This window comes from Sorex araneus, chromosome 11 (genome assembly GCF_027595985.1).
Source record: "Sorex araneus isolate mSorAra2 chromosome 11, mSorAra2.pri, whole genome shotgun sequence".
Lineage (NCBI taxonomy): Eukaryota > Metazoa > Chordata > Mammalia > Eulipotyphla > Soricidae > Sorex > Sorex araneus.
This window is the reverse complement of record NC_073312.1, coordinates 11,855,421-11,880,963: the sequence shown is the minus strand read 5'-3', so window position 1 is coordinate 11,880,963 and position 25,543 is coordinate 11,855,421. Positions and strand designations below refer to the sequence as shown.

The 25,543-nt window shown below is 37.6% G+C and overlaps 1 protein-coding gene across 1 annotated transcript in view; it reads left to right on the top strand.

Annotated features, from left to right (window-relative positions):
* Nucleotides 1-25,543, top strand: part of ATRNL1 (attractin like 1) — a 749,151-nt gene that overhangs the window by 209,621 nt on the left and 513,987 nt on the right. Inside the window, exons 20-21 of the mRNA XM_055118743.1 lie at nucleotides 3,079-3,172; nucleotides 22,644-22,696. Coding sequence (XP_054974718.1) covers nucleotides 3,079-3,172; nucleotides 22,644-22,696 — 147 coding nt within the window. The remainder of the gene's footprint in view (nucleotides 1-3,078; nucleotides 3,173-22,643; nucleotides 22,697-25,543) is intronic.

The following is a 25,543-nucleotide window of genomic DNA, read 5'->3' as shown; positions in this document are numbered from 1 at the left end:
AGGATGAAAAATGGGGAGGAGGTATACCGGGGATATTGGTGCTGGGGAATGTGCATTGGTGGAGGGATGGGTGTTTGATCATTGTGTAATTGTAACCCAAACATGAAAGCTTGTGACTATCTCGCAGTGAGTCAATAAAATATTAAAAAATTTTAAAAAAGGACAAAGCAATCATAGAACACAGGAAGTAAATGTCCCATAAATATATATGATCACATGAAATTAAGTGATGGGAAACAAAAGAAGTTTCCTTCCTTTGGAAAAAAAAGAGGTAATGTAATTCAAACGTACACTATTAAAATAATCAAAATAAAAAACTGTGTAAACGTAACTGTTCCCCAGTTCTGCAATAAACAATGAAAAGGTTAGCCATTTTAAATATTAATATGCATCTTTTTTTGGTGAATTTCTGATTCTAAGGCAGCGAATGTTAATATGAAGGCCTGTAAATTAATAGAGAGACAATGGTATGCTCACTTAATACTTACCAATTTTCATATTGGAGCTAGGGATGAACTTCAGAGGTGGAGCATTTGCCTTGCATGAGTTGAAGACTTGGGTTCAACCCCTGACACTGCAAAACAGACAAGATCCAAATTGGCATATTGCCCATATAACTTAGTGCCCTATTATGGTAGTGACAGTTTTCTTTATCTTTTTGGGGGATCTTGGGGTGGGGGCACATCTGGTGATGCTTGTGTGCTACTCATGACTCTGTTTGGAGATTGCCTGGTACTAAGGGCCCATGAAGTGCTGGGGATTGATCTCAGGCCTCATTTGCATTCTCTCAGCTCACTGAGCCATCTGTGTGACTCCTGGATTTCTTTATTTTTTGCAATTCTACCGTGGTATTAAGTTCTGCAGTTATTTCCGTAGTTAATTTATTAAGTTAAAGGAATGTTGATCTCTTTAATTGTTTCAACTCTGCCAGGAAGTACAAGTTGTGAACCAGTGAATTTAAAATATGTTTGTGCTATTTAGCTTAAAGTGTAGCACCACCAAGGGCATTTCCCCTGACATTAAGAGGTACTTCAAACATACACTTTTGGTCTCAGAAATTATTTAAGCTAGTATTCAATGATAATTCTTATGTCTAAGAATTTTATTGTTTCCATAGTTAATTTACTAAGTTAAAGGAATGTTGATCTATTTAAGTATTTCTTATTAGAAAAACTCACACTTTTTGTGTTGGAGTCTCTTTTAATGAAACATCTAATTCTTAGAAATCTACTGAGTATTAAAGCCTTTTTTAAAATAATATGTTTAGGAGTATGATTATATTATTTATTTATTTCAATTCTCCTGACCCTGAAAGAGCCTCCGATATAGCATTGTTGGGAAGGATGAGTAAAGAGAGGCTTCTAAATCTCAGGGCTAGGACGAATGGAGACGTTACTGAGACCACTCGAGAAGTTCGACGATCAATGGGATGATGATGATGATGATGATGATGATTTATTTCAAAGTAAATAGTCATAAACATTAAACTCAAATGCAGTGTTGTAGAATATTTTGTATTTTTACAAAATTAATGATCTATTTGATTTTATTTTGTGTGTGTATATATGTGAATTATGTGAAAAAGCAAATTAATTTTTATCAGTGGGATTGTTTAGTCAGCTGGTAATGTATAGGAACACAGTCATTTTCACAAAGGACTTTTGATGGTGCTGATGACAGGATTAGTCTCATTTCCTTAGACTGTCTGTCAGCGTTGTCCCTGAGTTATTACCTAGAAATACAGACATTCGTGAGAGGATGTGAGTGGCAGTTCATGTTGGTTGGCGGAGCTGTCCTGCTGTTGCTCTTGCAACAATAAATTGCCTAAAGTTAAATCTGTAGTTACTCCAGCTGTACCTTTCAAGCAAACCTATTTGATTGCAAACTCCTGTGTGTGTGTTTTTTTTTTTTTGAGGCTCATTTCATTAAGCAGACGTACCAGTTTAGAAATGAAATTTGCCCTAAGAATAATGATGCAAATATTTGACTCCATCCTGTACCTCATTCAGGATACCCTCAAGACTTGAAAGAGTTTTGGGCTGGAGAGATGCTTTAGTACAGGTTGTAAGACACTTGCATTGTCCAAGGCTGACCTGGATTCAGTCCCTTTATATGATCCTCCAGGCAATACCAGGAGTGATTTCCTTGAGCTCAGAGCCAAGAATAAACCCTGAGTACAGCTGGGGTTAGCTCCCAAATCCACCCTCCACTAAAGACTTAAAAAAAAGTCTCACAAAATTATTTGAATAACTTAATTCACTTCACTTTACTTAAGAATACTCTATGGTTAAAGAATGTTTGGTACGTCTACACAGTGGAATACTATGCAGCTGTTAGGAAAGATGAAGTCACGAAATTTGCTCATAAGTGGATGGTCATGGAGAATATCGAAAGTCATGAAATTTGCTTATAAGTGGATGGTCGTGGAGAGTACCATGCTAAGTGAAATGAGTGATAAAGAGAGAGACAGACATAGAACGACTGCACTCATTGGTGGAATATAAAACAACATAATATGATACTGACACCCAAGAACTGTAAACACAAGGGCCAGGAATATTGCTCCATATTGGAAGCTTGCCTCATGAGTTGGTGGAGAAGGCAGCTGGAATAGAGAAGGGATCACTAATCAATGATGGTTGGAGGGGTCGTTCAGGATCGGTGATGTGTACTGAAAGTAGATAAAGGACCAAACATGATAGTTTCTCAGTATCCATATTGCAAGCCATAATGCCCCCAAATAGAGAGTATGGGGGAAATGATCTGCCATAGAGGCAGGGGGAGGGTTGGAAAGGGGGGTGGTATACTGGGGACATTGGTGGTGGAGAATGTGCACTGGTGAAGGAATGGGTGTTTGATCATTATATGATTGAAACTCAAATATGAAAGCTTTGTAACTGTATCTCACAGTGATTCAATAAAAAATTACTTTAAAAAAAATACTCTATGAGATCACCCTCAATTTTGAATGACAAGAGGAAAATGTGTGGTGTAAAATAAAAATACGGCCTTCCCGGAAATGTGATGCACTTGTCTGTGATGCAGAATATTAAGTGTAACTTTGGTTTTGACTTGCAGCTTGTACATGCAGTGGCCATGCAAATATTTGTCATATGCACACAGGAAAATGTTTCTGCACAACCAAAGGAATAAAAGGTGACCAGTGCCAACTGTAAGTAGAACAGCTTCAGCACTTTGTTTAATTGAACTTGTTTTGAGCTTTTATTTTTTAATTGATTGAGACCATGCAATTGACAGCATTGCTGCTGATGGTTTCCATGGACACAAATCCAACAACCCCTCAAAGTTACCAGGGCCTCTCTTTCACACTGTGTGAACTGAATTTTTGCTATCCTCCCCCAGTTTAGTACCCTCGTTAAGAAATCTCTATTAAAACTATATTCACTTGTATTTATTAATTCTCAGAAAAGATTAAACTTAAAAATAATACCTTGGTGGAAACTTTTAAAAAATAACTTATAAAATGTTTGTCTTTTGTATCTCTCTGAAAAAAAAAAAGAATGTTCTTCATTTTTCTGGAAAGTTCCCTTTGTATGCCAAATCTACATTTTCATCTTTGTAATTTCCCTCTACATCTATTAAGTAACCCATACCTAGTATCTTTTTGAATTCTTTATTATTACTAAATTTGTACTTGTGTAACTGATCACTTTTTATTAATGATTTTTGCCTTTTTAGAATTTTGTTGTTACTGTCAGTTCTCTCCCCAGAAACATAATTTTGAAAGTGTTTGTTAATAATATTTAGAAGTGTTTTTCATATTCTCATTCACACATATGTTATTAAAATTATTTTTAAATTTTGATTTCATATATGTTTGTGTCTTTATATTCCATATAAACTTACCATATTCCACTCTGACACAAACGATACATTTCAGTAATAGTTATGTAATAATAAAAATTGTTCAGGATTCTCCAAAACTATAAATATATACTGTATGATAAATGGTCAAAGAAGTCTGTTAATAACATAAAGTATGTATATTTTGTTTTTATGTAAAAGAAATATATTATTTCCTGCATAATTACCTTAAATATATCAAGTTATTTCTTTGACTAACTGTTGAGGCTTTCAGGTTTCTGAAAGGTGAGGAGTACTTGTGTTTTTCCTTTTATCTTTAGACTCTAAACTTAAAAACGAAGTCAAACTGTAAAACTTGGGGATATTCCTCTATTTTTATTTAATAAAAATTGTTTTATTAGTGAATCACCATGAGGTACAGTTACAGCCTTATAGATTTTCATGTTTGCGTTTCGGTCATATAATGATCGAGTACCCATCCCTCCACCAGTGCCCATTTTCCACCACCAATGGTCCCAGCATCCCTCCCACCACCCCCACCTCATCCCCTCCACCCCACCCCACCCCTGTGGCAGGACATTCACTTTTGCTCGATCTCTCTCCTTTTGGGTGTTGTGGTTTGCAATAGAGGTATTAAGTGGCCATCATGTTCAGTCTATAGTCTACACAATGGAATACTATGCAACTGCTGGAAAAGATGAAGTCATGAAATTTGCATATAGGTGGATCAACATGGAAAGTATCATGTTAAATGAAATGAGTCAGAAAGAGAGGAACAGACATAGAAAGATTACACTCATTTGTGGATTTTCCTCTTAAGGAAGATAAAATTTGGCCTTAAAACAATGGTAGTAAATAAATCCTCTGCTTAAAGACAGGACATTGCCTTCAGTATTTTGTAACATTACTGGTTTTCTTTTCTTTTTTTAAAAATTAGTTTATTTTTAATTAGAGAGTCATCGTGAGGGTACAGTTACAGATCCACACATCTTTGTGCTCATGTTTCCCCCATACAAAGTTCGATAACCCATCCCTTCACCAGTGCCCATTCTCCACCACCAGTAAACCCAACATCCCTCCCCCCCTCCCCAGTCCCGTCTCCCCCCACCCCACCCTGCCACTATGGCAGGGAATTCCCTTTTGTTCTCTCTCTCTGATTAGGTGTTGTGGTTTGCAATAAAGGTGTTGAGTGGCCATTGTGTTCAGTCTCTAGTCTGTATTCGGCCGGCATCACCCTTCCCCCACATGACCTCCAACCACATTTTACTTGGTGGTCCCTTCCCTGAGTTACCCAGAATGAGAGACCAGCCTCCAAGCCATGGAAACAATCTCCTGGTACTTATTTCTGCTATTCTTGGGCGTTAGTCTTATAGTCTATTATTCTATATTCCACAGATGAGTGCAATCTTTCTATGTCTGTCTCTCTCTTTCTGACTCATTTCACTTAGCAGACTGGTTTTCTTTAACACATGGTCTCATGCTTACAAGGACAGTATTAGTTTCATACTCAGCTTTTGCAATTCTTAATACATTTTTATGATTCCTATAGTGAACATTGGCATATGTATGTCTTTCTTAGACTAATGGTTTTGTATTCTTAGGGTATATATCCAGGAGCAGAATTGCTGGGTCATATGGAAAGTTTTGGAGAGTAATATTTTGAGGAGTTTCTAAATCATTGTCCAAGGAGGCGCCAGTCTCACCGTGAATGGGAGTTCCTGTCTCATCACATCCCCACCAGCCCTAATTGGTGTTCTGTCTCTCTCTTTCTCTCTCTCTCACTCTCTCTCACTCCCTTCCCTCCCTCCCTCCCTTCCTCCCTCCCTCCCTCCCTCCCTCTCTCTTTCTCATAGACTGTACTAGCTGATGTGCGGTGACACTTTCATGTTGTTTCCATATGCAGGCATCACTGATGATAAGTGATGATGACTATATTTTCATGTGCATCTTTGTTTTTTTTTTTTTTTTTTTGCTTTTTGGGTCACACCCAGCGATGCTCAGGGGTTACTCCTGGCTTTGCACTCAGAAATTACTCCTGGCAGTGCTTGGGGAACCATATGGGATACCGGGAATCAAACCCGGGTCGGCTGCGTGCAAGGCAAACTCCCTACCCGCTGTGCTATCGCTCCGGCCCCAATTTTTTGTTTTTGTTTTTGTTTTTTTTTGTCATGTGCATCTTTATGTGTTCTTTGAGGAAGTGTCTATTTTCCTCTCTTCAGTTTTTGATGGACTTGTTTTGTGTTATGTATCTTGGGTATTAATTACCTTTTGATGTATCTGTGCAATTATTTTCTCCCACTCAAATGGTGTATTTATTGTAGGCCCTAATGCTGACAAAAGCTGAGAAATGATCAATGGAACTGAGATGAGATAGTTGGGGTGTTGAGGAAAGGAGAGTGACATAACAGTGGAGGAATCTGGAAACTGGTGGAGGGAATTGTTCTGCAACACAGTTCTACAACTATGAAACAGTGACTTCAGTTCTATCCTAGCTATGACACCTAAATTAAAAAAATTTTTTTTAAAGGTACATGGAGGTGAAATAATGCAGAAAGTTAGGAAAAAGAGGAGTTCTCTATTTTTGTCTGTACTGCAGATTCTGGCTCTATTTTTACCTGCCCTCTTCCCACACTCCACAAATTATGTAGTAGATCAGATATTTTATTTTTGTTCTGCAATTTCATCATGATGATAATAAAAACAGGCAGTTTTTTAAAAAGTTGCTTTTTGCCTAAATAATTTAAATATCTCATTACCTCTTATGTTCTATAGTCATGTAACATAATGTCATATCATCCAAAATATAAAACCATAAGAAGGTAACATAAAACTCACTGGTAATCATAAATATGTAGTTAAGCTTAGATTCTGCACCAGAAATTTCTGCACTAAGTGTATGGTGCATAAAATGTGATGGAGGGAAATTAAAGTGTAAAATTTCAGAATTCTATTGATGTTAGGTTGCTATTAGTTTTAAATGCAGTGTTACAGTCTAAGGAAATAATTCAAGTGATAGAATATATGCGTAGCATGTGTGAGATTTTGAATTCGAGCTCTGCCCCTGCATGCTTCCTGAATCTGCTGCGGATCGCCCTGGTGGCTCTTGCATTCCAGCTGGGCAAGGTCTCTGCAATCTCTGAGTAGCTGTTTGGCCCAAGCACTGAAGAATCATGCCCACAGCTCTGGACTGGGCATTACCACAGTTAGATCCCAGGCTCTTTAAGTTCACTGGGGTGGCCCTTATTTAAAAAAGAAAAAGTCGCTATAATTTGGGAATTACGTGTCAGTGCTCAGAGGTTATTCCTCCTTCTGTGCTCAGGAGTGAACAATGGCAGTGCCCAGGGCCTGTATGCAGAGCTAGGGGCTCCCACCTGGAATGGGCAGGATGCAAGGCAAGCATCTGGTATAATTTTAAGAAATTTTATGTAAGTTCATAATAACCACAAGGGAAATAATGGTGATAATTACTCAAAAGAACATGCTAAGTCAAAGAAATCAAAAACACGCAAAAACCAACCCAGTTAAGAACACAGGAGCAATGGACCTAAAAATAAATAAATTGCAAAAAGGCCCCACCAAAATTAACAAAAGTGGCAATAGTACCTTCGACTCAACTGCCAGTATAAATGGATTAAATAATCTGATCAGAAGCATTAACAAAAATGAAACAAAAACGAAACAATCCAAGATCCTTTTGATATATTTTTTACAAGAGACTTAATTTTAAAGACACACATAAACAATGAATAAATGAGTGGAAAAAGACATTTCATAAAATGGCAACTCTCCACTCCATCCCCCCAAATTAAAAAAGGTAGAGGTAGCTATCTCAGATAAAACAGAACTTAAACTAAGAAATGATAAAGAGAAACAAATAAAGTCATCATATAATGTGATGGTGTTAGAATATTTAATTAAATAAATTTAGCTAACAGAGCTAAAAAATGAAATAAACATCAGTATAGCAAAATAATAACCCAATTTCAGCAACAAATAGATGATCAAGAGAGAATGATAAGGAAATAGGGAATTGAAGCAACATTATAAACCAAATATTTATTATAGACATGTCCAGAACTTTCAGATTACCAACAGCAAAATACAAAAACTTCTCAAGGGCAGATGGAATATTTTATAGGATAGACTTTATTTTATAGACAAAAACAAAGCCTATTAATTTCAAGGGGCAGAGATTCTTCCAAATTTCTGCTTTCATATTATTATATGAAGCTAAACATCAGTAAGCTTTAAAAATGGAAAATTAATGAATAGATGTAAGTGAAACAGTCTCACAAATAACCAGTAGATAAGAGAAGAAATTTCAGGAGAAAAAAGTATCTTGATTTGAACAAAATATGGAACCATGGCATACTAAACTTTATGAGTTACAGAAGGGTTTTCAGAAGAATAAAATGGAACATAGGATACTTCCTAATTTTAAGCTATACTAAAAAGTTACAGTCATTGAAACAGTATGGTGCTAGCATAAAAACAGATGAAGTAGAAGTGAGGAGCAAGAAGGAAATTTAAGCATATGCAGTCAGTTAATAAATGGCAGGAATAATAATATTCCTGACACAAGAATACTTAATTGGCAAAAGTCAGTGTCTTTGGTAATTTGTGCTATGCAAATTGAATATCACACATAAAATAATGAAACTAAACTTTTTCATGTTATTCAGAAAAGTTAAGTTGGAATGGAGTGCTTCATTATAAGACCTCAAACCATGAAACTTCTAGAAGAACTAAGAACAGAAACTTCTGGGCTTGTGTTTCTGCAATTTTGGGGAATTGGACGCTAAATCCACAAACCAAAAAATAAAAAAAAATAAAAGGACTACATCAAGCTGAAAAGATTCTATACAGAATAAGATATAGTCTATAGAGCATATATAAGGAATTAATATGACTCAGTAGTAGAGATGTAGTCCAAACATTGGCAAGTACTAGAATAGTATTTTTTCTAAGAAGATCTATAAATGGCTAGTAGGTATCAGAAAATATGTTGAATGTAGCAAGTCATTAGGAAAAGACACATCAGAACTACTCTGAAATAATACCTCAAGCTTGTCAGAGTGCCCTTCATCAAAATACAAAAGAACACACACTGGTGGTGATGTTGAGAGAGTGAGTCCTAATAATAGCTAAATTGTAAACTTGTACAGCTGCTATGGAAAACAGTATGGTGGATCCTCTAAAATTGAAACAAATTACCATATTAGCTAACAGTGCTCTTTCAGAGAATTATTCAGAGGAAATGAAAACACCAAGTTAAAATAGATGCATGCAAGATATATATAGGTTATTTGGATGTGCTTCCAGTGGTAGGGTACATGTCGTGTGTGTGTGTGTGTGTGTGTGTATGTATGTGTGTGTGTGTGTGTGTATGTGTGTGTGTGGTCCTGGACTTGATCTCCAGTTCGTATGACTTCCTGGGGACTACTGAAAGTGGTCCTTGTGGCCCCCAAGCTTTGCTTATTGTGACTGACTTTGTTACATGCATTATTACAGGATGTGGCCCCCACAACAAGTAATATCAAAAAAGAAGTGTAGACCTCATATTCATAGAAGCATGTTTATAATAACCAAAATATGGAACAGTCCATGGGTCCATCATTGGATAAAAAATTTCTTGCATAGGACAAGTCAAATAAGAACATGTTTCTGATCAGCCCTGCATTAGATCTCATCCAACCTACTTCTAATTGCCAGAAAAATATCTAAATTTTTATGGAAGTTAATAAAATCGTGTCTGATACACAATGTGAAGCTCAAGTCATTTTAGACAGACAAGGGACAACATTAATTTATCAGTGAAGTTAAAACAGTGCCACTAGACCTTTGGGGGTTTGATTATTAGATAAGATAATGCACACGGCATTTTGATGATGACCAGTAGCCATGGCCTCAGTGTTAGAGTGGGAACTTGGGGAGATCGGGTGGTAAATGATCTGAATCTGTTCTTGGAGCAGGTGAAGATACAAGCTCTCAGTGATCATTTCTCTTGCCCGATTTGGAGTGAAGATGTTGAGCTAATGCAGAGTCCCAAATTTGACTTCTGGCCGGTGGCCGATGAGCCACCAGGTAGAAAGGGCCAAGTGGAAGAAGTCTCTCCCCTCCAGGTTTCTCCGGTACTCTGGACCCAGCAGGGTTTTAAATCAAGTTAGAATTCTGGTGCCAAGACAAATAACAGGTGTTGAAATGGAAGAAATGAAAAATATATTTTCAGATATGAGCTAGAATTTATTTGTAGGTGTTGTGCCAGAATAATTCTCGAGGTTAAAATATGGGCAGGATTGTGATGAAATGTCATAGAAAATATATTTTTTGTCTTGCAATCTTACCACTTGTCAAGGCATACTTTCAATTTCTGGTCCTCAAAAGACCTTGGAGATTACATAATTTCTGAGGCAACAGAAAATGGAAGGTAGATTGGAAAAAGATATGTGATGCAAGTCCCAGTTAAGACTGTGTGAGAGGCTGTTGGGAACACTTGTCAGAGTGCTAGTGAAAGCAATTGGAAACCCTCCCGGTAAATAATTTCAATATTTAATTTCTGCCATTTTGTTTTACCTGATCTTTTTATTTTATTTTGTGGTGGGGGAGGCAGAGGGTAATTTAAATTATTTTTCCCATTTTGGGAAGATCAAACTTTCTTTTCTATTTATTTTATTCATTTCTTTGGGTTTTGTGCCATACCTGGCTGTGCTCAGGATTTGCTCCTGGTTCTGTGCTCAGGGATAATTCCTGGCAGGGCTCAGGCTACCATAGAGTACTAGAGATCAAACCTGGGTCGACTGTCTGCAAAGTACATGCATTACCTGTTATCTTATCTCTCTGGCCCCAACTTTCCTTTCTAGACTAGTTTTGGCAGGTAGGAAGAGCTTTATAAGGCAAATGCAGAAAAAAATGTATCTTTGTTTCTCCTAATGAATGCATCTTTGTTTGTTTGTTTTGTGTCTTTGCTTTGTTATTTTCTATGACATTTTCTATATTGTGAATGGGGAAAAACGACAACCTTTTATCTTCATGTTTTAATCTATATTGTTGTTATACAGTGTGGAGGAATGATCTGATGGACAGTCTGCCTTTTCATAGAACAACAGTTGTGGGTCAGAGTGGTAGTACAGGAATTCCTGGTACTACAGATGGTCCTCGAGCACCACCAGTCTGATCCCTGAGTACAGAGCCAGGACTAAGCACCAAGTACTGCCAGGTGTGGTCCCTAGCAGTATTTTTTTCTTCCCCCTAAATAAAAATTGCACGTATATTATTCCCCTCATAGACAGAATTGGATAGGTGACGGGTGAAAATAGTTTTCAGATGTTAACACTAAGTGTTGTTAGTATTTTCAGATCATTTTTGCTTCTTACTCTTGTAACTGCATATCAGACTATTAGTTTTGCCGCAGACAGCCGTGGCAAACATTCAGGACCCCTGAAAGTGGGCTTGGTGGAGTCGGCGGAAGAACACGAACAAACTTTTTCAGGGTTGAAGGAGATCTCTGCTTTATTCCATTTGTGTCTATATTTATATTCATTTTCTGTGTATGCACCTAACTTATGTCTTTATTACAGCAGGAGATTAGGCAAACTTTCTGTTGCACTTGTTGTGGTTGCACAGAATTAAAAATAAGTTGCTCAAGCATGGGCTGGAGCGATAGGACAGCGGTAGGGCGTTCGCCTTTCATGCAGCTGACCTGTGTTTGATTCCTCCGCCCCTCTCGGAGAGCTACCAAGAGTATCGCGCCTGCATGGCAGATCCTGGCAAGCTACCCGTGGCGTATTGGATATGCCAAAAACAGTAACAATAAGTCACATTGAGAGACGTTACCGGTGCCCGCTCGAAGAAATCGATGAGCAATGGGATGACAGTGACAGTGCTCAAGCATAGCATGCAGGGTTCACAAATACAACTCATAAATTGTGCCAAATTAGAACAAAGGGTTCATTAGACATTGATTTGTATCTAACTATATTTTCAATAATTTTCGTTCCATATCCTAGGACACTTTTTAAGGCTTTCAGGATATCCGGGTCCCTTTGTCCTTTCTCATTAAACTGTAACCAACTCTTTTCCCACCAATGATTCCAGGTTTTGATTTACCTTAAAGCATCAACTTTTTATTTTATAGTTAACAAACACCACAATGGCCTGCTGCGCCTTATTTTTTTGCCAAAGGTCCAGTGTGTCATATATTTAGTCATTATAGTAGGTGCTACACTCCTCTTAATTAGGGACCTGTAGAGTGCATTTTAATTTCTATTTTGTCTTCCACTTTCTGGTTGCCTAACGCATTGTTCGGTTTGTGTAAATGTTAATTCACATTCATAAATTTCCTCACAGACTCAGGTAGTTTATATCCTGTTGCATTTTTTGCAAGGGCCGAGTCTCCAATCATCATTTTTCTGGAACTCTCAGGACTAAACATACAGATCAACCTCAATGCACATATGTAAATACATTGATTCCAAGAATTGTAGGGGAGGGACGGGGCGACAGGTCGTTGTCTTGTTTCAGGGAGAAACAATCCTTGAATGTCTTTCCACCATGCGTGGACCTTGTCCCACTGCAGTCCTGGTGACATGGCATAGTTTATGGGTACTAATGGCCCTAGCAGCCCTGATACCTGCTTCTTAAATATTTCTTAGGTACTGGAGGATCTCCTTTGCTTGTTTAAGGCTAGAAGGCAGTGCCAAAAGCCATAAACCTCGGAATATCAGTTCGGAAAACATGGTAGAATTCAATTGATGCTTGTTCTCTGAACCCAGGTTTAAGGAGTTCAAAAACCTTTCCTTCAGACATGTATTTTCCTGGTAAGAAGCTCAACTTGAGAAAAATATATATTTTTTTCCCCCAAGGCCAAGTCATTAAGTTCTTTTTTGAGTCTTTGTTCCTGACTTTTAAACTCTGGGTCTGTAAGAGTGTTCTTCTGACTTAAATCTGCCATCAGTCTTGCTAAGCCAACAAAACAGATCGCCCTCCTGTATTAGATTGAGTTTCATTTCCTTGTCAATTTGGGAAACTTTCTGGACATACATGTCTTAATTTCCTAGATTCTGTTACAGTTTTACAGTTTGGTTGAGTTAGGCTGGAGGTAATGTAATTGGGTTCTCACCAAGAGTCATAAGCAGGACCCACCACTCCAGGCTCCTAAGAAATCTCCTTGTGCCTCAGGCTGTCCTTCCTATACCACAGTGAAAGACAGAGGAAGATGAGGACCTTGAAGATTGCAGCCCAGTCCCTAGAAATCTGCATGGAGCAAGACCCCTCCAGTAAACACACCTGGCCTTAAAACTAGACTTACGTTGTGTAGAACTAAAATATTAGGGGCTGTATTGTTTGAGGAGTTAGCATTCCCTTTCTCGAGTAATTACGGTTCCCTTGGCAATGGCTTGATATCCTCATTCACTATGGTTTCATTTAAGTAACTTTAATCGAGTTATAAGTATCCACCATTTAGAATTTGGTCCCTAAACAGTCTGAGAGCTACTCAGGGTCATTTTGTCCTTAGAATCTTATTCATCTCTTAAAACAGTGGCACTTTTTAATCTCTCATTAGAGATACAATTATCTATTCTTATTGAAGCCTATCTCTTTAGAAACTGTAAGCATGATACAATCTGACATTGATAGCCGAAATAACAAAGAGGTTTCAAGTGTATATGGTCAGAAGGAGTCTCGATACTCATAGACTTGTTTGGATTATCAGTAATAAAAAAGTACACAGTAACAAATAGACTGTCAATTAGGATGTAGGATATAATAATTCTGAATTGCAGAAAAGTATAAAATATAATATAGATGCCAAAGAAAGGGAGAATAAGGGAAACTTTTTTTTTGGTCAGTCTTTATTTATTATGAAAAGTTATCTTGAAATATCAGAAGATAAAATAGTTTCCTGGTATTTTTAAACTTAACCTTATATGAAGAAATAAATTGTTGCAAGTTTCAGTATTTTAATGCAGAAAATATATCTGTGTATGTTTTATCAGGATGGGGCTGCATTTCAAATGCGTGTGTTATAAGATGAATTGCTGTTATACACTTGTGTGTCAGTTTGATTCATTTCTGTGTGCTTTCTTGCCGTGTGTAGTGTCTGTGTGGTACAGTTTAGGATTTTTGTTTCTAGGGAAAAAGGATAAATGATTGAAAGTAGTTCATTGGAATCTTCCTAAGATAATTTTTTGGTCTTGCTTTGACATTTGGCAGATGCAAATATAATGTCCTTTCTATTTTTGTTACTGTTTTTTTCTCCTCTTCACTGCCATCATTATTGAAGTCGTCATAATCAGAGTTAGTGTAATTTGAGCCCGACAAAATGGCTGTCTAAGGGCAGAACACTTGGGTTTACAGCAATTCCATGAAGTAAGGGAATATTGATATTCTCATTTTATTGTAAAAGAAATTGAAACATCCAAAAGAGAATTTGTTTAAGGTCACACTCTAATTAGCATTGAAGTAGGTTTTCTTTAACTGAAATTCCTGTGCTCTTTGCCAATGATTTATTCATCATTCCTCTATTAAGGATAATTGGGAAAAGTAGAATTAAGACACTATTTCAAGAATGAAAACAATTTCAGTTCTTGTCAGTGAATCTATCAGTGATATTTGTGAACTGTACATCACGCTTTTATTTTTTTTTATCTGTGTTCTGTTGTACAAGATTTTGTGTTAGTTAAATACAATTTAATGTTCTTTGGATAGAAAAATTATTGATTTTGGGGGAATAATTATATAAATCTCAAAATTAATTCTTCATAATTGCAACAATAGTTTTATAATTATACATAATTATAAAAGCTTGTGCTCTATTCTGTTTCAGATTAATTGCTGTCTGTATAGTTTGGATTTGCTTGATTTAATTCTTTTATTTGTTTTTGTTTTGGGGCCACATCTGGCTGTGTTCAAGGCTTACTCCTGGCTCTGGTTCTGTGCTCAGGGATCACTCCTGGTGGGCTATGGGCCCCATATGGGTTGCTTGGGATTGAACCCGGGTAGGCTGTTGTCACGACAAGCACCCTCCCTATTTGCTGTCCTGTCTTTCCAGTCCCAGTATTAATTCCTTTAGTGTGATATGTCCTTTTAGGTATCCATAATTTTTAAATATTTTCAGCAATTTTAATCTTCTTTTTTATTCAGTAATTATTTTTAGATTTTACCTTTATTTTCAAATATATAAAATGATGTCATCTTAAAATTCTTTTTATTGACTCCTTTTGTAAATCTTAGCTCTTAAAAAAAGATGCTCATATTTCTTACTTTAAATTTTTTTAAATTGAATATCCACAAGATAGACCGTAACGGTAATAAAGTGTTCATAATTGGGTTTCAGTCATACAATGATCCAACACCCTTCCCTCTAACCAGTGTACATTTCCCACCACCAATGTTCTCTGTTTCCCTACCATTATTCCCCAACACCCCATCCCCCACCCCAGCCTGCCTCTATGGGAGGTACTTTCCTTCTTGCTCTCTCTCTCTCTCCTTTTCCTTTTGTGCATTAAGGTTTGCAACACAGGTGCTAAGAGGTCATGGTGTTTGTTCAGGGCATTCGGTATTTTTATCAGACAGTAAAGCTGGAGTAGCTTTTTAACTGGATGGACACTTTGGGGTGTGGATGTGACTGCCAAGGCATTTGGAAGTACAGGGAGGTGGGGGGGATAGTGGCTCACCCCAGTTCTGAGAAAGCCTGGAGATTTCAGTCACAAAACTCGCATACCAGAACGTTAAACAAATTATGTCTCGGCGAGGTCCATCTTGACATGCGGAGTCAGGCCAGAGGTATGGTGGTGATTTTGGATTGTGCGAACAAGAGGCTGCCGGGAGCCCAGCTTTGGGCAGGCACCAGGCCAACCTGCCCCACTCTGATTTCCTCCCACTGTTTAGCCATGCATGGGTCTGGGATTAACTGAGGATTTTTATCCCTTTTAAGATTTATTTATGGATCTCTGAAGCAAGGCCAGTAGCAGAGCTTACATGGCGGCGCTGGAGTTGGTTCATGGGGGTGACTGCCAGTGCTTCCATGAGTATTGGAAATAGCGGGGAGGTAGCCCATACCAACTCCGAGAAAGTCTGGAGATTTGAGTCACAAAACCCACATACCTGAATTTTCGGCAGATTATATCTTGGTGAGGTCTGCCAAGAGATGTTGGAGTCAGGCCAGAGGTCTGGTGGTGATTTTGGATTGTGGAGGCAAGCGGCTACAGGTTTACCTGCTGGCAGCACCATATCCCCAATATGGTAATTTACTCGCCTATCCCCTGCCTACACACATAACTTCCCTTCATTGATAGCCCTCACCAGAGTAATATTGTTGCTGCAGTTTATGAATCTATATCAGCATCATCATCACCATCATCATCATCATCATCCTCCTAAGTTCAGAGTTTAAATTTGAATTTTGACTTCCATGAATCATTACAGTATCACAGAAAGTTTTACTGTATCAAGTATTCTGTGCTTCTCCTGTTCATCCCTCCCTCCTTTCTAATTTATGGCAATAATTGTTATTGATCTTTTTTACTGTCTGTAGGTTTTCCTTTTTCATACGGCTCATGCAGAGTTGGAATTGTAGAGGGTACAGATCGGTTTCTTTCTCTTAGCAATATACATTTGCATTTCATCTGTGTCTTTTAACAGTTTGGCAACATGTATTTTTAGTGCTGAAGTTGCCAGGAAGTTCCACATTTTATTCATCTGTGCATAAAATGGACAGATGAATGGACGAAAGGACATCTTGACTGCTTGTCGATTTTGACCATCATGAACAAAACTGCCAAAAGCATTCATGTACCTGGTTCAGTTTTTAATTCCCAATTTTTTTTGTGTGTGTGGACACAAGTTTTCACTGGCTTTGGGTAATTTCTGAAGAAACATGATTGCTGGATCATATTTGGATCATATTTAAGAGTATGATGGGTTTTATGGGAATCTGACAAAATAGTTATAAAGTGGTTGACCATTTTTGTATCTCCACCAGCATTGAATGTGGCATTCATTATAGTTTACATTCTCCATGCTTTTTAGCATTTGGTGTTGTGAGTGTTATGGATTTGGGCTACTCTAATAATTCTGTTGTGTTACCTCATGTTGTTTTTATTTGAAATTTTCTGATGGGTAGCATCTTTTCATCTGCTCACTTGCCATCTGTGTATCCTTTATGTGAAGAGTCTGCTTTTGACCTATTTTTTAAAATTAGGTTTGTTTTCTATCTTTTTTGGTGATGCAAAGTAGTTATTTTTTTGAAAGAAATTTAGAGACATGGGGGAGGTATGTGTTCAAGAGAGAATGTTTGTTCAAGGATTTTTTTTGGTCATTATTGTGAAGTTAAATAGCCCTTTGGTTGTGACCAGGATGTGTTAACAAAATATTCCTTAAACATATAAACGTGTAGTTTGTAAACCAATGATACCTGTCTAAAAACTCCTTTTAAATGTTTGAGTTCTTTATGCGCATTTAGATAATAGTAATTTTTCAGGTGGGTCTACAAATACTTTCTTCCTGTTTATGGCTATATTTGTGTGTGTATGTGTGTACCGTGTGTGTATTTGTGTGTGTGTGTATGTGTAGAGTTGTGGTCATATCTCACAGTCTCAGGCATTATTCCTGGATTTGTGCTCACGGATCACTCCTGGCAGTGCTCAGGGGTCTATGTATGGTACCAGGGATTGAACTGAGATAAGCAATATGCAAGGCAAGCACGTTAACCCCTATAGTATCTCTCTGCCTCCTGTGGCTGTATTCTTTGCGCAGTGTAGCTATATCAATATTTAATACTGAGCCACTTAAAAGTATCATTTTATCTCACTTCATAGATTTGATAATCCTAGTTTTGTTTTCCTTTCTAACTGCACAGATGCACTTATGAGTATCTCTGCTCTCCTGCTTCACAGGTGCCTGTGTTTGTTGATGTGTTTTGGGTATCTATATTTTCAGTTGTACTCGATTAACCTTTGTATTTTTCTCATTTCAATTTTTTTCTATGAGGATAATAGTTTTCATTACTTATGTTTAAAAACTTGCCCTTTTACCTTTATCAAGCAGTTGTTTTCTAACACCTTAGTTGTTCTCCGAATTTCATTGCATTCATAAAGGATTCAACAAACAGATTCTTGAGCAGATAAGATCATTTTCCTTAAATCATGATTAGTGTGTAGCTGGACTTGATTTGAGATTGTGTTTATTCTATATTTATCCTCTGTGCTCGGGGATCACTCCTGGTGGGCTTGGGGGACATTATGGAGTGCTGATGATAGCCTCAGGTGGCCACGTGCAAGGTAAGCGTCCTACCCACTTTACTATCCTTTGACCCCAAGGAGCAAGTATTTGGCAAGGTCAGTAGTGCCACAGTTGAGCTATTGTAGGCTCCATCAAAGTTCACCGTCAAATCAGGTTTGAGTAGATCTGGGGAGTGATGAGGAGTTTGAGGGCCTGGTTGCAATTTGTGTGTTGAGTTTCATCCAGGTTCGGTCTTGACCTGAGCATTAGCCTTGCAGATGATCAGGAGTGAGAATCACAGGCTCGGTGGATATGCTCTGCCATGTTTAAACAATTTGGGGGGTTGGAGGGTGGTGACCTAAAGTTTAAGATTGCTTGTGCCTCAGTAAGCCTCGAAAATTCTCTTTTATTTGCTATCCTAGAAATTAATCTTACATAAGTTATTAATTTTGGTTATTGAATTTTCACTTTGTTGTTTTTATGATTCCCAGTTTACATTGCATACATTCTCAGACTACATTCTTATTTTGTGTGCTGTATCTTCTGTCTCTTATAGTTTCTCATTTTGAAGGCAAAATTTTAACTTACTCCTACTACTAATTAAACACAATTATTTTGATTCCATTTCTATTATTATTATTATTATTATTATTTGATTAACTTTTGGGGCCTCATTGGCAGTGTCCTGTTGCCCTCCTGTGACACTTGCCTCCTTGGTAGGACAATACAGTGGTTAAGGTCTGCGAGGTGCAAGCAGTTATTTAAAATTCTGCACCTTTTCATCCCCCCCTTGTCAGAGTTCCCTTCTCCCTCCCTCCCCCCACCACAATAGCAAGTTTCCTACTGAAGTTCCTTGTTTCTCTTGGCCTTTGTCTTACCCTTACTCTCCTGGCTGACAAATAATTTAGCTCTTAAATTGTTCATAACATAAATTATATTAGTGGCTTATTTTCATGTTTCAAAGAAACAAAAGTTACACTTTTTTTTTTTTTAGTAAAAGCACTTCTGTGTGTCACAGTCAAGTAATGATAATCAGACCCTCACATAACCGGCCACGCCCCTCCCTTCTTTCTGGAATTCATACTGTCCTTGGTGTGAGCAGGGTGTGTCGTTTGTATCTAAGACAGAAATTCCAAAGCCTATCGGCTGTCCTGGTGACATGAGTTTGCAAAGGCGATGGCATGTCACTCCCATCACTGTGCTCTAACTCTGCTATCTCTATGAGGGAGCGTCGAAGCAGACAGTTTCCTAGTCCAGCCTTTGATGTGATCTTAACGACCCCAACTCATGCCACCGATATAGCCCTACTGGTGAAGCCCGGTTCCAGAGGGCACCACGGTTTCATTCTACTCAGGTTGAGCAGGAGTTTCTAGCTCTGCTGTGCCTAGGCCCCGACCCCCAGGAACTGTAACATAGCAAATAGGTGTTGAATAAAGTCATTCAGTTTATGGTAATTTGTTACTTAGCACTATGGAAAGTAGTACAAATACAGTTGCTTTTCAAATCATTCAAATTAATGTTCATAGATTTATGTATTAAATATTTATATATTACACGGCATTAAGTACTTAAAGAGGTTTCAGATTACGAGGACAAGCTGTCCCCGTAGATATAGAAAATGTGCTTTCTATTTTTTATGGGGGAGGGGCACATACCCAGAAGTGCTCTGGCTCTGTGCTCAGGGGTCATTCCTGGCGGGGCTCGGGGGACTATGTGATACCAGGGGCCAAATCCTGGTTGCAAGGCAGAACTTACCCTCTGTATTATCTGGGTCTGAAAATATACTTTCTAGAATAATTTTAATAATGCAAGTAAAGACTTCTAGAATGTTTATTTATTGGGTTTGGTGATTTATAATGCTGTTAAGGATGGCTTCTCATGCACTTAATTCCAGCACCACATTCAGCACCAGTGTACTCGCCTCCCTTCCACAATGACCCCCATTCCCCTCCCACTCAAACCCAACTCAATTGTGTGGATCAGTTTCCAGTTATGTTGCCCTTGGTCCTTTCTTGCTCTCTGGTTGTATACCTTGCAATCCCGCATCTGAGAGAGATCATTCTATATCTGTCCCTTTCTTGCTGACTGGCTACATTCAGCATGTCATCCTCAGGTTCTGTTTATCAGGTTCGTTCCTTTCCATTTTGTTTTAACTTTGCTTAAACTGCTTCCATTCTTTGCTTTCATACTAATTTCAATGTGTTGACTAGGAACTTCCTTTCAGAATGACAGAAGGGCTAGTGCACTAGTAAGAGAGAGAGTACATCAGGTGATGGGCTTGACTTACACGGGGCTTGACCAGGTTTGATGTTTCTCAGAACCACATAAGCTGCCAGGAGTGACCCCTGATTACAGAGCCAGCAGCAAGCTCTGAGCTTAGCCCTGAGCTTAGCAAAACAAAAAACTCCAAATGATGAAAGCATTAAAAATTACTCCCCCTCTTCTCCTTTCTCCTCTAGGTAGCAAACTTCGTTTTCTGACTTATCTTTCCTTTATTTCTTTTAGTAAGGGCAATGCTATTTAAATGTTTTTGTGCATATTTACAATGCAGGATTTTAATATCTGTTTTATCTACTATGTATACACATAAATATATTTTTATTTTTGCTAAGTGAGTGCCTTGGTAGATGTATTTATATCTGGTTATAAGGACCTTCCACACTTTTCCTTTGCTTTTGTTTAGAGGCGCATGTTAATCTATCACGTGCATACACCATAATCCATCATGTGTGTTTGTATCATCACATGTATGTACCACATTCCTTAGCACCTCTCTTACACTTGGACATTTAGGTATTTTCCTCCAGTATTACAATGTTGCATATGGTGCTGTGGGGGACATATTTGTGCACACATGTATTTGCATCTTATTGGGAGTTTCTCTTTAATGTGATTTACCAGAAGAGGGATTTTTCTGGGTTGAAGACTAAATGCCCTTGTCATTTTGTTAGCGGGCCCTTTTGCTTGTCTTCCACAAGGCTCTCTTTCTGCATTCTCTCCAGCAGTGCCCGGCATGCCTATTTCTCACAGGCTTGTAAGCACAGCGTATTGATACGTTTTGGAAAATTGGCGATCTAATGGGGGAGAAATGGTGTCTTGAGATCTGAATTCAGGTTTATTTTTATGATGGAAAGCATAATTATAACAGTGTATGTAAATGAATCCTTTGGCATATATATACTTAGTACAAAAGTGATAGGAGTTAATGAGACAAAGAAGGAACAATAATATAGGGGAAATGAAACAGGCTCTGATTTGAAACCCAAAAAGAATGAGCATGATTCTTTTCTAAAGTTGTAGCACTGCTCTATTTTATGCATTTTGAGCTGCTACCAATTTTGGAGAAGTCACAAAAAATCCTAGCCTCCAGAATGCCTTTGCTTCACAGAGATAAAGTCAGTGGTATTAAAGGACTAACATCTTTCTACTTTAATTTTGTAGGTAGCGTAGAAAAGATTTATCCTTTAACTCCTTTTGCATGCATATAAAAGCTAGCAAGCACAAGTCTGAAAAAGGCATGTTGAATGTGCCTTTTTATTTAGCTTATTTTAGTCACCTAGTTTCTTAAATTATGTATGCATATAATTATTCCTCAGTTCAATTAGTTACTAAAACTAAAGACTATTTTTTTAATTGGAATGTTTCACATACAATTTAAATATTGAGTTACATTATTCAGTTAACTGGTATTTATCTTTATTTTAAATTTATTTTGGAGAGTGTGCCAAGAAGTAGTATTGTATAAAGCCAAACAATAACCTGTTAGACACTAGTTAGTGTCATTATGATTGAATTCTGGAGACTGGGATAAAATAATAGAAACTTAATAATTATTAAAATTATTTTGATTTTTCCCACTGTTATAGTTAACTATAATTTTGTTACATTAAACTTAGAATTCCTGAATTTGAATGCTCATGTTTCAGTAACACTATTGACATGAATTTAGAAGCTAGCATTGGAAAATGCAGAGAAAACAGTTTTTCATTCTACACTTGGGAACATTTATTTTTTAAAAAATGGAGGGTTCACAGGCATTGAAACTGAAGAAAAATATATTAATCCACAGAATGTCAGGATTTAGAAAATGAGGTAGAGTTATGAATTTTGTGAACTTATCCCTTTGCCTAAAAAGTCCATAAAATCTTTATCTGGACTTTCAATTCCTCCTGCATTTTTGGGGGTTGAGCACACGTGACTGCTCAGGGCTTATTCAGGAATCACTCCGGGCATCTCAGGAACCATGTGGGCTGCCAAGAGGTCTAAACATGATTGACTATGTACAAGACAAGCACCAACCCCCCGGTACTATCTCTCTGGACCACCTTCAGCATTATTAAGGAAAAACATGTCCCCAAATTTATAATCTTATTCCACCTTGCAATATCACCTGGTGTGTATTTGTCTTCTCTATTTGCGTATTTGTCACTCATGCTTATAAAGAAGCTGTTTTAGAACTTCAATAGTGTAGCCTTAAAGTTTTTAATGATGCAGTTTTTAAGACTTTTTAAATGTAGAGTTTAATTACAATTTTGCTTAAAGAAAAACAGACTTGAATTTTGTTGTTTAAGAGTAAATGAGCTTTTTAATTTCTACAGATGTGATTCTGAAAATCGCTATGTTGGCAATCCACTCAGAGGAACGTGCTATTGTGAGTATATGTTTTTATTTTAGATGATTGGTTTATGCTGACTTTTCAGGTGGTTTTGTAGATAATAAATGTCTTCTTGATCAGTTATTAATGCTATTACTATGCTAGATACCATTTGCGTTAAGTTTTATTACATGATTCCAGATATATGCATGTGTCTCTATTAATAATAGAGATATTACTCAGGCAGAGTCTTTCACTGTATTATTTTAATTGTTTTTGGTGCATTGTTTTCCACTTTGGGGAGTAAAATAGCAATGCATCTTACTCTAAACACATACAAAATATAAAACTAGAGAAAAATTCAACTGAGTCTTAGTGTAGTCTTTTTTCATTATGATTAAATTAGAAACAAATAATATTTTGTGATAGATTATTCCAGGGAAAAATTTGGGTCTTTACCAAAAATCTGCACCAATTTTGTGAAATATTTGTATGTCTTCTTATGACATGTTAGATCTATATTGTTTCAAGATAAAATACTATTTTCCCAGATTATTGTACCACTGTAAGTTCTCATTGCATACTTGTTCTTTTTAGTTTTACTGGGATGGATGCGTAGTGGCTTCTTATTCAAATGTTATTTGCATTTCACTAACATTACCAATGATTTGTGTCTCTGAGCATCTTTTCATGTGATTGAATTATTAATGCTTTATTTCATAAATTATGTTGAAATATATTAGCTTCTTTCTTAGATTGTTTTCATATTGAAGAGGGAATTTGGGAATACTGGTAGAGGGAAGTGGACACTGGTGGTGGGACTGGTGATGGAATATTGCATATCAGAAACCCAACTATGAATAACTTTGTAATTCATGGTGCTTTAGTAAAATAAAGCTTGAAAAACGAAGCAGTGTATCATGAATTGGAGTGCCCCATCATTTACAGTGATTGGAAGTTTTCAACAGTACAAAATAGGGAAAATAGGAAGAATATGGAATTCTAATAAGATTCCTCTGCTTTCGTGGGGGAAAAAAAAAAGTTTTCAGATTACTTTCCTATCAGATACAAATCCCTTTATTTGTGATTTGTAAAGACTTTCTCCTACTTTCAAACTTGTCTTAATTTTATTAACAGTGTTTTCATTGCAGAGTAATTTCTCTGGTGGGGGTTTTGGGTCACACCTGGCTGTGCTCAGCGCTTACTCCTGGCTCCACATTCAGGGATTATTCCTGGCAGGGCTCAGACCCCCTGGGTCTGGGTTGCCAGGGTTAGACTTCACCTTGACTGAGTGCAAGGCAAACCACTGACCCTTTGTATTAATCTCTTTTGGCACCTGAGCAATTTTTAATTTAGGTGATATTCAACTTTAAAATTTATTCTTTTAGAAATACTCACCTAACTGAAAGTCAAAGAATTCCCCCTGTGTTTACTTCTAGAATGTTATATTCTGAAAGATCACATTTTCCCCCCACTCAGCGTGGAGATCTAAGTGTCCTAAGATATTTTTCTTTTTTTAAGATTATCTTTTAACCAGTGACTTCCTATTTTCGCCAGGGTAGGAAATCAATTGAATGTATACTATGTAATACCATGTATGACTCTATCTTCTCTATCTTGTTTCATTATTTTATAGTTATCTTTATGCCAGCATAGCACTATCACAATATCTTAGCTATAAAAGACCTCTTGAAAGAATGTCATGTTTATCCTTTAATTTTGTCCTGTTTGAGTTTGATTTGTCTACTTCATTTCCTTTCTGTAGCCATATGAATTTTAGAATAGTCTTATCAATTTTGCCAAAAAGAACATGCTCAAATTTGTGTTGGGGTTATGTTTAGTTCATGGATAAATTTTGGAATAAATCCTATTTGAACTCTAATGAGTTTTCTGTCAATTCTCTGACTTTTGAACATAGTATGCCTCTTTTTGCTTTTTTCCTTGTCCTGCATCCCACTTTACCTCCATTCATCCCTTCCTTTCTTTCTTTCATCTACCCTTCCTTTCTTCTCCCTCCCTCCCTTTTTGTCCTCCCTCCCTCCCTCCCTCCCTCCCTTCCTTCCTTCCTCCCTCCCTCCCTTCCTTCCTTCCTCCCTTCCTCCCTCCCTCCCTCCCTCCCTCCCTCCCTTCCTTCCTTCCTTCCTTCCTTCCTTCCTTCCTTCCTTCCTTCCTTCCTTCCTTCCTTCCTTCCTTCCTTCCTTCCTTCCTTCCTTCCTTCCTTCCTTCCTTCCTTCATAGCATGTAAAGTTTCAGGTATGTGTTTTTGAAAATTCACACGTATTGTTGGATAGAACTTAAATGTGGAATTTTATTTGTTATATTAAGGCACAACAGATACTTACTATCAGAAATATCGGGGCTGGAGTGATAGTACAGCGGGTAAAGCACTTGCCTTGCACAGGGCTGGTGGGGGTTCGATCTCTAGCATCCTTTATGGTCTCCTTAGCCCATCAGGAGTGATCCCCAAGTAAAGAGTCAGAAGTAAGCTCTGAGCATTGCTGGATATGGCCCCAATCCCAAAACAAAAGTAGAATTATTTTGCACTTCTCACTTTGCAAGTTTTTCATAGTTTATCAGATTTAGTCCTTACCTTACGTAATTTTATCTTTTCAAAAATAGTTTAACTTTTGCTTTTGGGGGGACCAGTGAGATACTCCAGACAATACTCTGTCTACATAGGCTTGACAGTGTAGTACTTGAGCCTGACCATGGGGCCCTCCTGAAGCCCAGTGGTGTGTCCCCCTCATCCCCCCACCACCCTGGTGGTCTTGATGGGCCACTCAGCTATACCCAGCAGTACTCAAAGTACAGTACTGGGAAACACTCTCAGATTCTTCTGTATGCAAGACTTTGCTCCAGTCCTTTGTGTCTCTCCCAAGCCCCTAAAATATTTTTCAAAGAATC